We start from the raw sequence: 20,865 nt of genomic DNA on the forward strand, positions 1-20,865 counted from the left end.
ATTAAAAGGGGTGTGGAAGGCAAAGGTGGGAAGAGTGAGCATGAGGAAGAGATAGATGGATGGGTTAAAGGGGAGAATGTGAAAGAGGGGAATGTCTGTTGAGGAAGGAAAGAAGAGAAGATGGCGTGAATGGCGAATGATTGTGTATGGATGATGCTGTGATGCATGGAAGGAAGTGGGTGGGGGGTGAGGGAGTAAGTGTTTTACCTAGTTGTATTATACGGGAAGGGAAGCTATGCTCATAGTGACCTGTCTTTGTACCTCTCAGCATCTAGTTTGTTCTCAAATTCTTGTATGGTTTATGCACACATTATTGTTTCATCCAATTTGTTCCAGACATCCACCACTGTGTGTGGATTTTTTTTTTTTTTTTTTTTTATCTCTTCTATAACTATCCTTTTTGAGTTTCTTTTCATGTCCTCTTGTTTTTCTTTTATCCTGCTTTAATAAGTCTTCTCTGTCCAGGACTTCCATGTCTTTCATGATTTTGTAAATGGCCAATAGATCTTTCTCTTCTTTGTTCCAGAGTTGGTAGTTCCAGTTTAGTCAATCTTTATTCGTATGTCAATTTTGAAAGTGTTGGTGCCATTTTTGTTGTTGCTCTTTGGATTTTTTTTTATTTCTTTATATTCTTTTTTTGTGCTGGGTGTCCAGTGTTGCAGCATACTCTATTCTTGGTCTTATCAGTGTGATTGATATTTTTTTTTACCATTACTTCATATGTATGTACTTCTGTATCTTTAGATGTGGTGATCACACTACTGCTATGTATTCCAGTCTGGGACAAATTAATTTTTCATTTATTTTCTTCACCTATTTAGTTTTTCCTCTTATTTTCTTTGAATGACTTTCCTCCTTTGCCTTTGTTCATTTCCTTTTTTTTTTCTTTCAGCTCTAAGGGTTTACATTTCTTTGTATCAAAATTAATTCTTTTTTCCACTCTTGGATCAATTTATAAGTTTATCCTGGTCTTCCTGTAACAGTTGAGAACCCGAAAGATGCAGTGAATTATGCCATTCTATCCAAAATTCAAATATGATACAGTTTGACATAAAGGGTAGCCACTATTCATAGGTACAACTGCATTTTTTCTATTGTCATGTTATCTATTTTCACGAGAAACGTTAAAACAAATACATTATCTCAAAAGTAGTTTTTAGGTGACTTTTTGTCAAAAGTATTTGTCTTCTGCTAGTTTGCATTTTCAAATATAACACGTACCACCATATTTTGGTGATAATGTCATGTCAACAAAAAATGTCAGCAAAGCAGAGAATAGTGATGAGATTATTTCATCATCTCTAGAGAGCAGTCTCAACACCATAAACATACTGGACAACAATGAAGAACAGGGCATAGTCATAGGCTATCAGTTTGAACCTGAATATCTCTCTGAAGAAGAATTTCCATCTCCAGATTTCAATCAACCAGAAAATGACTGGTTGGAGCAACGAATGAATAACAGAGATTGGTAGGCTCTTTTTTTGTTTTTATCAATTTGTTAATTAGGCAGAATATAGTAGACAAAAATCTCTAGAGGCTTGTAGGAAATACCAGAAATAAAGTTATTTATATATATAAAGACACAACACATCAGCAAGGCTGCTTCATTAAATCAATTTGATTTTTTAAATAATTTTCTGAGTTTTCCAAAGTCCATTTTGCTGTACATTATTCTTCCTTTTCTGTGTGTCTCATTCCTTCCCAAATAAATTTACTCTTGCAGTTCAAACTCAATTGGTATGTGGTCACTTCACAGTTGGGTGTCTTGTATTCCATTTCATCCACAATTTCAGGCTCTAACATAAATATTAAGTCTAGTCTTGATGGTTCTTCATTACTTCTATATCTGGTATTCTCTTTTACCCATTGAGTCATTGTGTATTCAATGGTCATATCCAGTAGTATATTTTCCCAAAGGTCCTCTCCACCTTTCACTGTCATCTCCCAACATATTTCTTTAGAGTTAAAGTCGCCCATAATTACTAGATTTTCTCCTCTCAGTATTTCATTGAATGCATACTTTGTGTCTTCGAACATTTTGGAATGGTCACTCTCTTTCCAAGAATGTGTTTTTGGGGACACATATATCACTACAAATTTTCTACTTTTCATGTCACTGTTTTCTACTTTTATCATAATCAATTCCACATTATTATTTCTTTCTGTTATCTTTCTCACAGTTAAGCCTATCTTAGGAAACATGACTCCTCCACACTGTTTCTCCTCTATTTTTTTTTCCAGTGATTATATAAAACTTGTCCAACAGTATGTGGTGGTAGTGGACCTCTTAATTTCATCTCCACAGTTCCCATTATGTCCAGTTTCTCTTCGGCCAGATCATAATTTAATTCATTTAATCCTGAAATCATGCCATTACCATCTATGTATACATTATTTATAATTTGTTCCTTTTTCCTCCTTTTTTGTTTCCTGTGTTTCCTTTTTTTTATATACCATTTTCTCAGCCTCAAATCCAGTACTCTAATAAAAGAATCTCATTCTTTTTGGCCTCTGTTCTTCTCTTGTTTTTATTCATTAGCTTAATTTTTTAGCTGCCCAAAGGGATTTTTCACTTTCCTCTTTTTTTCTGCATGAGGGGATGGAGAGGGGGGGGCATCAATTGGATGAAGCAGCCTTGCTGTGGTTGTGCTGTGTCATGTTACCTTGCATCTAACCCAAGGCAGTGAGGGAAATGCAGGAATGACCTATCATCCAGGGGAAGCCAAAACAAGAGGGAGGGAGGGGGATAAATAGAAGTGGAGTATGTGAGGATGGAATGGGTGGGAGTGGATTTTATGCCTTGGTTTTATTTGGGTACCTCCCTTGTAGGGGGGACAAAACCATTGGTATATGTAACTTATGTATCTTTAGATGTGGTGATCACACTACTGCTATGTATTCCATTCTGGGATGAATTAATTTTTCAATGATTTTCTTCACCTATTTAGTTTTTCCTTTTATATTCTTTGAATGACTTTCCTCCTTTGCCTTTGTTCATTTCTTTTTTTCAGCTCTAAGGGTTTACATTTCTTTGTATCAAAATTAATTATTTTTTCCACTTGGATCAATTTATAAGTTTATCCTGGTCTTCCTATAACAGTTTAGAACCCAGAAGATGCAGTGAATTATGCCATTCTTTCCAAAATTCAAATATGATACAGTTTGACATAAAGGGTAACCACTATTCATAGGTACAACTGCATTTTTTCTATTGTCATGTTATCTATTTTCACGAGAAATGTTAAAACAAATACATTATCTTAAAAGTAGATTTTAGGTGACTTTTTGTCAAAAGTATTTGTCTTCTGCTAGTTTGCATTTTCAAATATAACACATACCACCATATTTTGGTGAAAATGTCACAAATGGAAACAGCCATGTCAACAAAAAATGTCAGCAAAGCAGTTTCAACACCATAAACATACATACATACATACATACCAAAGGCTTTTTCCCCCTACATGGGGGGTAGCCACAAAGAAAAAGGCATAGATACCACTCCCACCCATTCCATTTCCTATATATTCCACTCCCCTCCACCCTCCTCCCTCCCTCCCATCTTGGCACCTCCCGGATGACGGGTCATCCCTGCATCCTGTCCACTGCTCTGGGTCAGAAGCAGTGTCACAAGACACAGCACATCCACCGCAAGGCCGCTTCATAAATTCGGCAACCCCCCCCATGCAGAAAAGGAGAAGACGGGGAGAAATCCCTTCGGGCTACGTCAATTATTTTCCATACATACTTCCTCACCCCCCATCCCCCACTCACTCCCCCTCATGCATCATAGCTTCATCTATACACAACCCCTCTCCATTCACCACTATCCTCTGTCCTCTCCCGTCCTTCCTCCACAGACATTCCTCTCTTTTGTAATGCCCCTTTCACCCCATCCATCCATCTCATCCTAGGATGCCCCCTCATATTCACTCCTTCCACCTCTGCCTTCTATACTTCTTTTACTAATTTTTCTTCACTCATTCTTTCCATGTGTCCAAACCATCCTAATATCCTTTCATCAACCCTATCTCCCAGTTCCCTTTCCACCCCTGTTCTCCTCCTCACCTCCTCATTTCTCACTCTATCCAGCCTAGTAACCCCTATCATACTTCTCAGACATTTCATCTCAAACACATTCAAACTATTTCTCTCTTCCTCTCTCGTGTTCCATGTTTCTGCCCCGTACAATGCTGTCGGCACAATCACTCCTTCATATAACCTCCTCTTAGCATCCATTCCCAGATGTCTATTTCTCATTACACTTTTCAATCCACCAAGGCATTTACTCGCCTCTCTCAATCTACATTCTACCTCCACCCCCACTCCTCCCTTTCCTGCCACATTCGCACCCAAATATCTAAAACTATCCATTTCCTCCAGTCTTTCACCCTTAACCACTTCACTACGGGACTTAAATCTCGCGGGCAGCAGCCAATGCCAGCCGTACGACGTGTCGTAATAATACTCGCATCATAGAATATAGTCACCTCTTATATCGATCGTTCTCTCTTTCACCCGTGAATTTTGAAAACCACAGAGAATGGGATTAAGAGCAGATTAGGGAGAATGTAAAAACACAGGGGCGACTACAATGAATATAATCAAGACGCCGATATGGCAGCGTCGCGAATCCACTTGCTCCTCATGACACCTACGTGTGCGGCACCGTATGGAAGGGGTTAATGCTCACCTCCAGCCTGCTGTCACTCTCTCCCCATGTACATCTCATCACCTCACTTTTACCCACATTTATCTTCAGCTTCCTTCTTTCACACACCTCAAACTCTGTCACTAACTTCCTCAATCCATCCTCTGATCCTGCTACAAGCGCAGTGTCATCAGCAAACAACAACTGGCTCACGTCCCACTTTTCTCCATTTTCTTTAATCATCTCCATCCCCTGACCCACTACCCTTGCATTCATCTCTCGCACCACCCCATCCATGTAAAGATTGAACAGCCAGGGTGACATAACACATCCCTGATGAAGTCCCACCTTTACCTCAAACCATTCACTCTCTCCATTTCTAATCCTAACACAAGCTCTACTACTCTCGTAAAAACTCTTGACTGCTCTTAACAGCTTTCCTCCTATCCCATATATCTGCAGTACCTCCCACAGTGCCTTCCTATCTACCCTGTCATAAGCCTTCTCCAGATCCATAACATACATACATATACCAAGGCTTTTTCCCCCTTCTAAGGGAGGTAGCCAAAAAGGGAAAGGCATAAAAACACTCCCACCCATTTCATCCCTAAATACACTCCACACCCCTCCCACCCTCCCTCTCATCTGAGCACCTCCTGGATGACGGGTCATCCCTGCACCCTGCCCACCGCCCTGGGTCAGAAGCTGTGTCGCAAGACACAGCACATCCACAGCAAGGCCGCTTCATTTAATCGGCGACCCCCCCTCTCCGTCCCCCCTTGCATATAAGGAGAGGACGGGGAGAAATCCCTTCGGGCTGCGTCAAAATTTACTCACACATACTACCCCACCCCCCCGCCCATTCTTCCTCATGCAATCACAACATCATCCATATACAACCATTCTCCACTCACCTCTGTCTTCCGTCTCCCTTCCTTCCTCAACAGACATTCCCCTCTTCCCCAAAGCCCCCTTCACCCCATCCATCCACCTCATCCTAGGACGTCCCCTCATGTTCACTCCCTCCACATCTGCCTTCCATACCTCTTTTACTAGTCTTTCTTCACTCATTCTTTCCATGTGTCCAAACCATCCTAATATTCTTTCATCAACCCTATCTCCCAAATCCTTTTTCACCCCTGTTCTCCTCCTCACCTCCTCATTTCTCACTCTATCCAGCCTAGTAACCCCCACCATACTTCTCAGACACCTCATCTCAAACACATTCAAACTCCTTCTCTCTTCTTCTCTTATGTTCCACGTTTCTGCCCCATACAGTGCTGTTGGCACAATCACTCCTTCATACAGTCTCCTCTTCGCATCCATTCCCAAATGTCTATTCCTCATTACACTCTTTAATCCACCAAGGCATTTACTCGCTTCTCTCAATCTACATTCTACCTCCACCTTCACTCCACCTTTTCCTGCTACACTTGCACCCAAGTATCTAAAACTATCCACTTCCTCCAGTTGCTCTCCCTTAATGTTCACTTCCAGTCTACTGCCACTTTCACCCCTTGTACATCTCATCACCTTACTTTTACCCACATTTATCTTTAGCTTTCTTCTATCACATACTCTCCCAAACTCTGCCACCAGCTTCCTCAATCCCTCCTCTGACCCTGCCAAAAGCGCAGTGTCGTCTGCAAACAACAGCTGGCTCACCTCCCACTTTTCTCCATTTTCTTTAACCATCTCCAATCCCTGACCCACTACCCTAGCATTCACCTCTCGCACCACCCCATCCATGTATAAGTTGAACAGCCAGGGCGACATAACGCATCCTTGACGAAGTCCCACCTTTACTTCAAACCACTCACTCTCTCCATTTCTAATCCTGACACAAGCTCTACTACTCTCATAAAAACTCTTGACAGCTCCCAAAAGCTTTCCTCCTATCCCATAAATCTGCATAACCTCCCACAGTGCCTTTCTGTCTACCCTATCATAAGCCTTTTCCAGATCCATAAAAGCCCAAAAAACATCCTTCCCCTTTCCTATAGCTTTCTCACATATCTGTCTTACCACAAAGATCTGATCTACACAACCTCTACCTGTCCTAAATCCACACTGTTCCTCACCAATTACTCCTTCTGTTCCTCTCCTAATCCTCTCAATTAAGATCCTCCCATAAGCCTTCCCTACTACACTTGTCCCCTTTTCCCTTGTAAAGAGGAACTATACAGGCACTTCTCCAGTCCTCCGGTACTCTACCCTCTCTCCAGCAAACATTAAATAACCTCACCAACCAGTCCACCATCACTGAACCTCCCTTTTTCAGACATTCTGCATGGCATCCATCCAGACCAGGTGCCTTACCTGATTTCATCATCTTTACAACTGCCTTCACCTCATCCTTCCTTATTTCTCCTCCATTCTCCTCACTCATCACTCTCATTTTCTTCACATTTCCCACTGCAGCTATCTTTCCTTCCCTATCCTCCTTCACATTTAGCAACTCCCTAAAATATTCTGCCCATCTTCCCCTTACTGCCATCTCTTCCATTATCATCTCTCCATCTATACCTTTTACCTTTTCTTCCCTACTTGATTCGCCTCCTCTTCCTCTCTTAATTTCTTTCCAAAACATCTTTTTATTACTTTCAAAATTTTCTGTCATACTCCTACCCCATTTCACATCTGCTCTCCTCTTTGCCTCCTTTAGCTTTTGCTTTACTTCTCTTTTCTTTTCTTTGTACGTCTCATATGACTCCCCCGTCCTCTTTTGTAACCAATCTGTGAATGCTTGCTTCTTCTCTTCTACAACCTTCTTTGTTTCCTCATCCCACCATTCACTACCCTTTCTTCTATTTCCCCCTGTCCTTCTTGTTCCACACACCATCCTTGCACACTTTAAGACTCCCTCCTTGAACCATCCCCATTCCTCCTCCACACCCATCTCTGCTCCATCCTTTACTCCCTCCCACTCCTCCTTCAGCTTCTTTTCGTACTCCTTCTCCTTTTCCTTTTCATTCAAGGAGTTCACTCTAAGAACCTCCCTACCTTTTGTCCCTTTCCTCTTTCTCCATCTATCCTCCACTCTCAGCTTACCTTCCACCAAAAAATGATCTGATATTCCCCCACCCTCTCCCCTTAGCACATGTACATCCTTAACTCTTCCTATCATAATCCTATTTACCACTACATAATCCATTAGCGCTCTATCTACCACCCTTCCCTCCACCACCCTCTCCCATGTGTACTTATGCTTGACTTTCTTCCGAAACACTGTATTTGCTATCATCAACTCTCTTTCTAGACACATTTCCACCATCAACTCTCCACTACGATTCTTTCCTGGAACTCCACACTTCCCAACCACTCCATCGATTGGACCATTTCCCACCCTAGCATTAAGGTCTCCCAGTACTATTACATTGACATTTCTTCCTAAACCCTCTATGCACTCATTTAAATCTATCCAAAAGGCCTCCCTTTCTTCCACGCTCTTCTCACTGCCAGGCCCATATGCACTTACAAAGACCCACATCTCCTTTCCCATTTTCACCTTCATCCACATTATCCTTGAGGAAACCTCCTTCCACTCCACTACCTGTTTACCTATCTCCTCACTTACTAGAATAGCCACCCCTTCCCTCCCTCGCCCTCTCTTCACTCCTGATAACCTCCCACTTACACTCCCAAACTTACACTCACCCTTCCCTTTCAACTTAGTTTCACTCAAAGCCAACACATCCATCTTTCTTCTCACAAACATACTACCTATCTCTTCCCTTTTACTCTCATCTGTACCACATCCACGCACATTAAAAGACCCAAACCTTAGGGTGCTGGCCTGAGGCCCTCCAGCACCCCTTATGCCTTCACTTTTCTTTTTAGGTTATATGCCCCATGGGGCTACAGGGAGAAGGATGCCTAGTCCCTCTCCCCGTCCCTTTCTTCTCGCCTCTTACGATCCAAGTGGGAATACTTGGTGGCAGTATTCTTTTCCCCCACCACAGGGAATTCCCCCATCACAGAAAGAGAATACTCAGAGAAATGGTACAGGACAGCAACAAAGGGTTGGGGGACAGCATAACGGAGGGACAGTCGTAGTATAAAAGTGTCATCATTTCTCTATGAACAGAATTTCTTCTATCATAGACAAAATGATGTGTGGCTCTGGTCCGTAGGGGCGCCCCATATAGACCCTAAAGTATCGACTGCATGCTACTTTGCCACAATAACAAGCAGCCAATACCCCAGATGGGGATCCATAAAAGCCCAGAAAACATCCTTACCTTTTCCTATAGCTTTCTCACATATCTGTCTTACCACAAAGATCTGATCTACACAACACCCTACCTGTCCTAAACCTGCACTGTTCCTCACCAATTACTCCCTCTGTTCCTCTCCTAATCCTCTCAATCAAGACCCTCCCATATGCCTTCCCAACTACACTCAACAAGCTGATCCATCTGAAACTACTACACTCACACTTGTCCCCCTTTCCTTTGTAAAGCAGAACTATACAGGCACTCCTCCAGTCCTCCGGCACTTTACCCTCTCTCAAACATTAAACAACCTCACCAGCTAGTCCACCATCACTAAACCTCCTTTCTTCAGACATTCTGCATGGGATCCATCCAGACCAGGTGCCTTACCTGCTCTCATCATCTTAACAGCTGCTTTCACTTCATCCTTCCCTATTTCTCCTCCATTTTCCTCACTCATCACTCTCATTTTCTTAGCGCTTCCCACTGCAACTACCTTTCCCTCCCTATCCTCCTTCACATTTAGCAACTCCCTAAAATACTCTGCCCACCTTCCTCTCACTGCCCTCTCTTCCATTATCATCTCTCCATCTGCACCTTTTACCTTTTCCTCTCTACTTGATTCGCCTCCTTTTTCTCTTTTAATTTCCTTCCAGAACATCTTTTTATTGCTTTCAAAATTTTCTGTCATACTCTTACCCCATTTCACATCTGCTCTCCTCTTTGCTTCCTTTATCTTATGCTTAACTTCCTTTCTCTTTACTTTGTACCTCTCATACAATTCCCTCGTCCTAATTTGCAGCCAATCAATGAATGCCTGCTTCTTTTCTTCTACACATTTCTTTGCTTCCTCATCCCACCACTCCCTACCCTTCCTTCTTTTTCCTCCCACCCTCCTTGTTCCACACACCATCTTTGTACACCTTATGACTCCCTCCTTGAACCATGCCCATTCCTCCTCCACTCCTAGTTCTACTCTATCCTTTACTCCCTCCCACTCCTCTTCCAGTTTCTTCTTAAACTCACTCTCCTTTTTTTCCTCATTTAAGCAGTTCACTCTAAGTACCTCCCTACCTTCTGTCCTTTTCCTCTTTCTCCACCTACTCTCCACTCTCATTTTACCTTCCACCAGAAAATGATCTGATATTCCCCCACTCTCCCCTTAGAACATGTACATCCTTAACTCCTCCCACCATACTCCTGGTCACCACTATATAGTCCATTAACACTCTATCTGCCACCCTTCCATCCACCACTCTCTCCCTTGTGTACTTATGCTTGACTTTCTTCTTAAATACTGTATTAGCTATCATCAACTCTCTTTCAAGACACATCTCCACCATCATTTCTCCACTACGATTTTTACCGGGAACTCCATACTTCCCAATCACTCCGTCTATTGGCTCATTTCCTTCCCTAGCATTAAGGTCTCCCCATACAACTACATTGACATTTCTCCCTAATCCCTCTATGCACTCATTTATATTTACCCAAAAAGCCTCCCTGTTCACTGGGACCCATTCAGTGGTGTACATAAAATATATATATATATATATATATATATATATATATATATATATATATATATATATATATATATATATATATATATATATATATATATATATATATTTATATACAATTTTGTCTGGAATGCTTTACAAATTTATGGTATATGACATCTTTGTTTTGATGGAATAACTGTTTTGTAAGAAGCTTCTGGAGCCACACAAGTGGTCTGAAAGAGCAGGTTGCTGGACACCCAGTACTAAAAAGAATATGAAGAAATTAGAAAGAATACAAAGAGCAACAAGAAAGATGGCACCAACACTCTCCAAATTGACATACAAACAAAGATTGTCCAAATTGGAACTACCAATTCTGGAACAAAGAAGAGAAAGGAAGTCTACTGACTATAGAATAATGAAAGGAATGGAAATCGTAGATAGAGATGATTTATTAAAGTGGGACAAGAGAAAAACAAGAGGACATGAAAAGAAATACATATTCCAAAGGCTTTTTTTCCCCTTATAAGTGAGGTAGCCAAAAAACAAAGGCATAAAAACCACTCCCACCCATTCCATCCCTATCACACTCCACTTCCCTCCCTCTTATCTTGGCACCTCCTGGATGACGGGTCATCCCTGCATCTTGTCCACTGCCCTGGGTCAGAAGCAGTGTCGCAAGACACAGCACATCCACACCAAGGCCGCTTCATAAATTCGGCGACCCTCCCCTCTACGTCCCCTCATGCAGAAAAGGAGAAGGCGGGGAGAAATCCCTTCGGGCTGCGTCAACTTTTTTCTCATACATACTTCCTCACCCCCCATCCCCCACCCACTCCCCCTCATGCATCACAGCCTCATCTACACACAACCCTTCTCCATTCACTCTTATCTTCTGTCCTCTCACGTCCTTCCTCTACAGACATTCCTCTCTTTTGTAAAGCCCCTTTTACCCCATCCATCCATCTCCTAGGACGCCCCCTCATATTCACTCCTTCCACACTTCTTTTACTAATCTTTCTTCACTCATTCTTTCCATGTGTCCAAACCATCCTAATACTCTTTCATCAACCCTATCTCCCAACTCTCTTTCCACCCCTGTTCTCCTCCTCACCTCCTCATTTCTCACTCTATCCAGCCTAGTAACCCCTATCATACTTCTCAGACATTTCATCTCAAACACATTCAAACTCCTTCTCTCTTCCTCCCTCATATTCCATGTTTCTGTCCCGTATATTGCTGTTGGCACAATCACTCCTTCATATAACCTCCTCTTAGCATCCATTCCCAGATGTCTATTTCTCTTTACACTTTTTAATCCACCAAGGCATTTACTCGCTTCTCTCAATCTACATTCTACCTCCACCCCCACTCCTCCCTTTCCTGTCACATTCGCACACAAGTATCTAAAACTGTCCACTTCCTCCAGTTTCTCACCCTTAATGCTCACTTCCAGCCTACTGTCACTCTCTCCCCTTGTACATCTCATCACCTTACTTTTGCCTACATTTATCTTCAGCTTCCTTCTTTCACACACCTTCTCAAACTCTGTCACTAACTTCCTCAATCCCTCCTCTGATCCTGCTACAAGCACAGTGTCATCAGCAAACAACAGCTGGCTCACCTCCCACACCCATGAAGCATTTGGTACAATACAAAGGATGCAAAAAAAAAAAAAAAAAAAAACTACCTACATGTGATTTTTGATATTGAAATCAAAAGATCGCGCAATCAATCCCAGAATCTTATTTGCTTTCTCAGAGGCTGAAATACACTGCTTGGATGATTTGAGTTACTGATAATTACGCCGAGATCTTTTTCACTATCCACTTTTGTTAACGAATTTCCAAATAACTTTCGTACTTACTGTTATCAAGAAAATACAGTTTTTTATGGGATGAGAGGTATGCTTGTAATGACCCATTTTTGTATCTCTCCATATCCAATTTATTCTTAAAATTGTGTATAGTTCTGGCATTCACTGTTTCTCCGTTTAGCATATGTGGAACAAACTAATTGGAGAAACAGTACATGTGAGGTACGTGCCATACATATGAGGATGACTACAAAGGAAGTAGTTGATTCAAATTGACAATTAATGACTAAAGGTATGGCTACGGAAGTTCTTTGTCATGAGATTGGCACCTCATGTAATAACATTCGAAAGTTTTTTGGGGAAGTAAACATTATAGGGGTAAATAGGTTTTTAAGTTTAATTGATACACTAATAGTGACAAAAAACATATCAGATGATAAAATCAAAATAGAAAATTTGAAGAAAAAAAATGTAGATCCTGAGAAGGGTAGAGCTAGGCTTATAATAAATTTCCAGCAAATGGAAGATATACACCAATATGAAGATTATAAGGCATTCACAAAACATTTTAAGCCAAAGTGTGATCAGGATTCTATCAGATCTTTAGTTAGAATGATTGAAGAAAATAAAAACCAATGAAAATAACAGAATATTTAGTGAAATTAGGTAGATGGTATAAGGATATGATTTCTATGTTGAAGGATCAGATTGGACAGAATGATCTAGTGATAAGTTAAAAGTTTCTCAGGTTACTAAGTTAATAGCATTTGCATTATGGGTACATAATTGTGATAACTGCAGAAAAGCTGTATAGGGATTTCAAACAAACAATAGACTTAGGGGAGATATAATACCTTCTTCAGGGATATATGAAAAATAAAGCAATTAGTCCATATGTCATGACAATAGGAACTAGGAACTCTAGGAGTGACTACAGAAAAAGAGGATCTGAACATAGAGTTAGAAGCATTTCAAGGAATGCTTGAATTGAATGCCATAATTGTAATAATTGGGGGCATAAAGCACAACAGTGTTATTATGAGACTATTTGTAGAAATTGCAAATATGAGGGTCATAATGAGTATCATTGTAGAAAACCCACCTCTCTGTTTGTATCACCATAAAGTAGGACATAGAACACAGGATTGTAGAGCAATACCAAATTTTCATATTCACCCAGAAACAAGAGGAAAACCTCCAGACATAAAATAAAACAACACTACAGAGCTAACCATAGAAATACAAATAGACATTATTGTGTTAGGAACAAGAGTGATAGGAAGGTAAAAGAAAACACCAACTCCAAAGACAATTGTAAATTGACAATAACAATTGGAAGGATTTCTGCAGAACCTATCTTTGTGGGTAGAGTTTTCAATAGACCTATTCAAATATTTATTGATATGGGATCTGTAATAAATGTTATAACTAGCAAAGTTTTAAGCCAATTGAAACCGGGAGTGAAAGTCTTGGAACCAATCCATTACTCATTACAAGGAATAACAGGAAGTCAATTAAAAATATTAGGTAAGACTGAGTTAGATATTATTCTGTATAGAAATGAGCACTTACACATTCCAGTGATAGTTGTAGAAGAATCTGTTTTCCCAGGAGACTTATTGATAGGATTTACAACCATGAGAAAAGAGGGCATGATCATATAGAGGGGTAGGTGGCAAGAATTTTTTTATGAGTTGGATATTTGGTAAACAATAGCCGTGAAGGAGTTGCATAATCTCGCTCCTCGTCTAAAGTTTGTAAACAACCACTAGGGACCCAATTTCATTGCTGTATAATGCTGATGTACTAATATGTAAACTAAGCCAGTGATGCATTGATTTTGAGATTGCTTGAGTAAGCAGTATTGCTGAAGACATTTGTCTTTCTGATTGGAGAAAAGGTGGAGAAAATTTAATTGGTTCATGGGAGTAGAGTCACACCCTTAAGAGAGGTACTTATATGTAAGAGAAGATCATTGGACTAACAAAATCATGCTGAACTGACTTGATCAAATTGAAAATTCCAGTAGGCATTCCTCTGGTGTACCTAAGACAGTAACATTGTAGAAGAATTAGTGAAGAAAATCAAGAACATATCTCAACAGTTTAAATTCCTCTATACATATACTAAGTGGAATTTGACTAAATCAGATGATCTGAGGCATGGGGCCTACAAATGAAAATAAATAATGGAAATTGAATGACTAACCTACATTAAGACTGCGATGAAAAGAAAGTGAAAGGGGACCATAGAAGGGAACACTAGGCTAGTAGTAAACACTCTTAACAACAATGGAAGTAACAGTGGTAACAGTCCTACCGAGTTAGGGATCTTGAAATCACAGTTAATCCCATTTTTAAGTCAATCAGACTTATTCAATAAACCTCTATCAATTCTGGTAATGAGGTAACAAGCAAATTGCTCAAGTTTTATTTACACCATTTTCATGTTCATTTCTCCCCTCAAACTTGAGCTATATAAGGAGTCAGATGTTTGTTCACTGTGTTATTTCTGAAGAAGCTCTGCTGGGTGAAACGTTAAATATATTGGATCCCATACTCTGTTTTTAGCCTCTCTCCTACATTGCTCTTGCAGGTGTTGCTGCTTTTTACTCATATATAATGGTAAAATTAGACATGTGTAATTTTTTACAATGGTTACATTTTAACAAAAATCATACACGAGAGATATATCTTGTGTTTTGGCAAATTCAATGTTCTGGCATCTGTTCAGCCCTGAAGAGGCTGAAAGACAGGACTCTCACTCCATATGGAAGTTGACAAGGTTTCATGTATCATTTATGTACATACTCTTTCATGTGACCCCACCACCCACCTTCATATTTACCATATTAACTTTAAACTTTAATTTTGTAGGCAGGGATATTGAGTCCTCTGTCTGAGGAACAAGAAAAGGAACAAGCAGCTCGGCAGGCAGAAAAGAAACGTGTACAGAGAAAGGCTAAGCAGGAAAAGGAAAAGGAAAAAAAGAAAATTGAGGAAGAAAGAAAAATGGAATTAGCAGAAAGAGATACTTTCTTATCAATGACTGATAGAGAAAAGGTGTGTAGGCATGACAAAATAATTAATATGATAAAACAAAAGTTCATTTTGGTGTAGAGATATGTTAAAATTATGTCCCTTCCATTAGAGGGCACTTGCAGCAGAACGACGACTTGCAGCACAGCAAGAGAGCCAGGAAAAAGCAGCAGACAGGAGCGAATGCACTTCCCAACAGAGGTGTTTCCAGTGTGCAGCAAGAGTCAGAGGTGGTGATGAATTCCACTACCTAGATTACATTTTTTGCTCAGTGTCCTGTGTGAAGGAGCATAAAAGCAAAAATAAGTAAAACTGAAGGAAGTAAATTATTGTGTCTGTATGACTTCAAATGCAGGTAAATGTAGATTAGTGTGCAACTTTGCTGAGAATTGATAAACAGACATACTGTGTTTTCATAGCTAGGGATCATTTTAAGTTAAGCCTAAAGAATTGTTTTTTCCAATTTTAGAAAACTCAGGAATTACCTCATCTGCTTAAATTCCTACTGGTAAGTGGATATTAGTAGGCAAATGGAAAGGTTTAATAGGGCAAGGAATGGGCAGGCATAATAGAATGTGTATGATCATGTGGGGGTAGGTAAAAAGCGAGCCAATGGCAGCTTAGGGATATTGTGTGTAACCTCTCAATTGACATCAATTATACTCCATTCCAATTACACTCAGTTTCTGTTGTGCAGCTTGGTACAGTTAGTAGTTCTGCAGACTCTTGCTCCACGCAGGCACCAGTGACACACAAATTCTTCACCACCTTCAGAAAATCATATATTTTTCTACTTTGTTAATAAGTTAGGAAAATTTGGTGTCAATCATTAGAAAGAGAAGTCATTCTGCAACTATAATTAAAATGTCAAAACTTGATAGGTTAAGAAAGTAAGTAATTGTGGAGTTGAAGTTAGGAAAAAAAATTATCAATCAGTTTATACACATTTTTACTTATAATATAATTGATGTTTACAACAATTATGATAAGTGTAGAATAAAACAAGTTCAGAATAAAACAATTCCTGAACCTGATAGTGCATTCAGATTTCACATAGAAAGCCATAAAAAAGGAAAATTAAAGATTTTTATAAACATTTTGCATCATGACATTTGTGCCACAAGGAAGGGAGGGATTGATGGTAGTTGCTTACTCCTCCCCTCCTCCTCCTTCCAACTTATTCATCATTTAATATGAGAAAGTATTTGTTTTACTTATATCTCTATTTTTCTTACCTTTTTGAGTATACTCAAATAATCTACTTGTTGTGCTCCCTTCTTTACACTTTAGTTGGTAATTTGGGAGTCACAAACATGTTGTAAAGTGTTTTTGAATATATCCTTTTAGTTTATACTTAGTATGGTGTTGAATGAGACTATCTCTTCCTTTATATGATTTTTATTCATATTTTTGCTTTTGTTTGTAATTTATGGGTTGTGTTAGTGTATGGAGTGTGGGAGGCTGGACTTAGATTTTCAGATACAGACCTTATGTATGGTTATCCCTGGGACACAGTCTTAACCTAGACTGATTTTCATTGTCTGATAGACACAACTTGCCCACTGGATTCAGACTCAGACTGACTTCTCTTTGCTTGTTAGCTTAAAATAAAACCTTTGAAAGGAGTAAAGCTTCTCTATGGTGGACTTAGTCATCCTCAGCATTAATGATTGGCCAAGTTCATTTCTTTGTATAATATGTTGACCAATAGCATAAGGGCCTAAAAGCCCTGCAACACACCCACTTTGGACACCTGGCCCTGGCCGAATAGAGCCTTGTTCATTTGAGGGTCACTGGGGTCATGCCATACATTTAGTTTCCAGATAAGAAAAGTCTTACCCCAACAAGATTTAATCAAGTTATCGGGTTTCACTTGTCTTGAGTAGGGGTACACGCATGTGATGCTAGTATTATCACCAGTACAACATGGGGATGTTTTGTCATGAAACCAATCACCACATACCTACTGTCTCCACAAATTATTGATAAATTCACATTACATAAAAGTAGTCTCAGGTAAGAATGATGGAAAACAAATACTTTTTCATAATAAGTTAAATGATGAGTAAGTTGGAAGGAGGAGGAGAACAAGGGAAGGAGCCGGCAACTACCCATCCATCCCTTCCTCCCTCTCTCCCTCCCCCTCCCTCCCTCCCTCCCTCCCTCCCTCCCTCCCTCCCTCCCTCACGTCACAAGTGTTCTAACACAAAATATAAAGATCTTTAATTTAGGTTTTTTATGGCTTTCTATGTGAAATCTGAATGCATAATTGTGTTTAGGGGTTGTTTATCTATAAGAACACATGTTTTATACAACAGAGAGATGGTTGGGCAGGCTGTGCCTTTCTGGACCTACAAAAGGCATTTTATAAGGTACTACACAAGAAACTAATAAGGAAAATAGAGTGCATCAGAAGAATATTATTGGAATGGATGAAAGACTTCCTGACTGGGAAGAAAATGAGAGTAGTAATTAGAGACAAATTCTCAAATTGGGAAGAAATGATAAGTGGTGTCCCGCAGGTATTAGTACTGGCCCTGATCATGTTTGCCGTATACATAAATGACATGGATGAAGGAGTAGAGTCTTATATGAATTTCTTTGAAGACGATGCAAAAATACTAAAGAAAGTAAGAATGGAGGAGGATTGCAACTCATTACAACAAGACTTGGACAAGATCTGGAAATGGACACAAAAGTGGGAAGTGAAATTCAATATCAAGAAATGTAGTATAATGTAATTTAGGAAAAGTAAAAACAGATTATTGAGAGATTATAAAATTGGTGAAGAAGAGGTCGAAAAAGTAAACTCGGAAAAAGACCTTGGAGTGATGATCAGCAAAGACATGTCACCGGACAAACATATTAATAAAATAGCTGGAGAAACCTACAATTTGTTGAGGTCAGTAAAAGTGGCATTTGTGTATTTGGATGAGGAAATGATAAAAAAAAAAAAAAAAAAATTAACTACACTAATAAGACCAAAACTCAAGTACGCAGCAACACTATAGACACCCAGTACCAAAAAAATATTTAAAAAAAATAGAAAGAATGCAAAGAGCAACAACAAAACTGGCACCAACTCTTTCCAAAATGACATATGAACAAAGACTGTCCAAATTAGAATTGCCAACTATGGAACAAAGAAAGGAAAGAGGAGACCTACTAACTATCTATAGAATTATGAAATGAATGGAAATCTTAAATAAGAATGATTTATTGAAATGGGACAATGGAAAAGTAAGAGGACACGAAAAGAAACTCAAAAAGGATAATTACAGAAGAGATCTGAAAAAAAATAGCTTCCCACACAGAGTGATAGATACTTGGAACAAATTAGGCAAAGAACCAGTGTGTGCAACACTATTCAAGATTTTAAGAAAAAACTTGATGCTGAAGTAATACAACTAGGTAAATACTTGGTATCATAATTGCTGTAAACATCAATTATAATAAAATAAAAATGTGTATAAACTGATAATTTCTTTTCCTTGAATTCAGCTCCACATAATTACTTACTTTCTTACCCTATTGAGTCTTGAAGTTATTGTTATAGTTGTAGAATGACTGCTCTTTCTAATGATTGAAACAAAATTTTTCTAATGAACAAAGTGGAGGAATATAATATTTTCTGAGAGTTGATGAATTTGCGTGTCACAGGTGCTTGTGTGGAGCAGGAGTCTGCAGGTCTACCAACTATGCCAAGCTGCACAACTGAAATCAAGTGTAATTTCTCATTGGAATGGAGTATATTTGCCTATGAGTTCATACTTGAATAGTACAGGGTCTAACAGATAAATCCGTACAACTTCTTATCACATGTTTTAAGATTAATATCTTGTGTTATAATAAACAGAGAGTTATGAAATTTTCAGTATATTTAGAAAAGGCAATAAGAACAATGATTTCATTCAATGTAACTACCTTCAGCTGTTATGACGCTTTCAACGCGTTTACGAAACTTGGATACAGCGTTGATGATCTCAGACTTTGATAATGAACCCACAGCCTTCTTGATGTCTGTCTTCAGGGTTGTTATACTTCTGTGTGGCTTGTCACATGCCTTGGCCTCAATTCGTGCCCAAAAATAATAATCTAAAGGGTTTAGGTCTGGCGAATTTGAGAGCCACAACTCTTTGTTCCAGAACTGCACATTTGACCCTTCGAGAAGGTTGGTGGTCCTCTTCGCTGTGTGGGCTGGAGCCGAGTCTTGTTGGAAGACAAACTGGTTGCCACTAGCCTTATCTTTCATCCAGGGTATTATTTTCTCTTCTAGAACTTTGCAATAGACAATGGCATTGACTTTCTCCTTGTTGTTGAAGAAGTGAGTGAAGACGTCCCCCTCAGTTGACACCACACAGAGCACCATGACACTTGCTGGTTTCTTTGTCGTTGTCTTGTGTTGAACCTCTGAGGATGAGGAGGCTATCCAGCGATCATTCCGCTTATTGAAAGTCGCATCAACCGTGAAAATCTTCTCGTTGGAAAAAAACTTGATGACTGAGCCATTCGACTTCATCCAGTTCAACAGCTTTTGGCACCTGGTCAAGCGGATTTCTTTCATTTTTCGTGTCAAAAGATGTCTTTTTCCTTGTGAGAATGAGGTTAATCCCAATTTCTTTAATGCTCTGTGAATTGTCATTGTGCTGACACCTCTCTTCTTTGCCAATGTCGATAATGGTAAGGCTGGATTTGCATTGACACTTCTCTTGAGACCAGCTAAAAAGCGAGGTGTTAGAATTCTGCCCCTTCTGGGCTTGTGAGCAGCTCGTTGGTCTTCGCCGGTCTCATCAAAACGTTTACAAACATCGTAAACAGTTTGTCTGGAATATTTTAGCATCCTTATTATGGCGCTAGGAGTGTGACCCGCGCGACGAAGTTCGCATATGGCTGAACGTTTGGCTTGTTCCATTGCTTAATGTTTATTGCACCGGTGCTAGTATACAACTGGCTAAATTATTAGACAAATGGAAGTATCTGGAAACAATCAGAATTGCCATATGTTACTTTTTAAGTGCTTAAAACCTCTTCAAAGTTTGTACGGATTTATCTGTTAGACCCTGTATAACAAGCATGATTTGATTTGTGAATATAGGAGTAATACTTAGTTGTACATTATTAAGCATAGCTTGTACATTGTATCATGCTTAGGATAGAAAGGATAGTGTAAAAAAAATAACAAAATAAATAAATAGATTATTGTCTAACTCTTTGACTTTTCTTCCTCAGACTAAGGGATGCCCATGAACAATTTATCCCTTTGGCCCACTCTCCTGATGCTGAGTTATTGCTACTTTGTCATGTAAACAATATGAATTAAATATTTACACCAGTCAATTTTTTTTATTTTTTATCTAATGTGTCATATACTGCAATAAACATAATAAAACCATATATGCACTCAGTATTTATAATTTATACTTTTCTGTGACTTGAAGGTAACAATTGTTGCCTCATGTCTCACTAACTGGAAACCCATAACCCCACCATGGTTGGCAACAGTCTTCAAGTCTACCAATAACTCTGGTGAGAAACATTAGATAATTGTTTTGCTGCATTAATGTGAGACTGTGCCACCAGTAGTAAAAGTTAATCTTTGAAAAATTCATTTACTTAATCAGACAGTACAGTACAGTATTTA

General features: G+C 39.4%; 1 protein-coding gene across 9 annotated transcripts in view; it reads left to right on the plus strand.

Annotated features, from left to right (window-relative positions):
• LOC143017841 (tRNA endonuclease ANKZF1-like) overlaps window positions 1-20,624 on the plus strand; it is a 161,792-nt gene extending 141,168 nt beyond the window's left edge. For 7 of the 9 annotated variants that reach the window (XM_076172781.1, XM_076172784.1, XM_076172782.1 and 4 more), the window contains 4 exons: window positions 15,063-15,248; window positions 15,337-15,579; window positions 15,694-15,732; window positions 20,454-20,624. In XM_076172781.1, coding sequence (XP_076028896.1) covers window positions 15,063-15,248; window positions 15,337-15,534 — 384 coding nt within the window. In that variant the 3' untranslated portion in view covers window positions 15,535-15,579; window positions 15,694-15,732; window positions 20,454-20,624. Of the gene's footprint in view, window positions 1-1,305; window positions 1,472-15,062; window positions 15,249-15,336; window positions 15,580-15,693; window positions 15,733-20,453 lie in introns of those variants that run through there. The other 2 variants (XM_076172779.1, XM_076172786.1) reach the window with 2 other exon arrangements.
• Window positions 20,625-20,865: the final 241 nt, after the last annotated feature.

The sequence above is a fragment of the Oratosquilla oratoria genome, chromosome 33 (assembly GCF_046742065.1).
Source record: "Oratosquilla oratoria isolate Oo_2021 chromosome 33, ASM4674206v1, whole genome shotgun sequence".
In the NCBI taxonomy this organism is placed as follows: Eukaryota; Metazoa; Arthropoda; class Malacostraca; order Stomatopoda; family Squillidae; genus Oratosquilla; species Oratosquilla oratoria.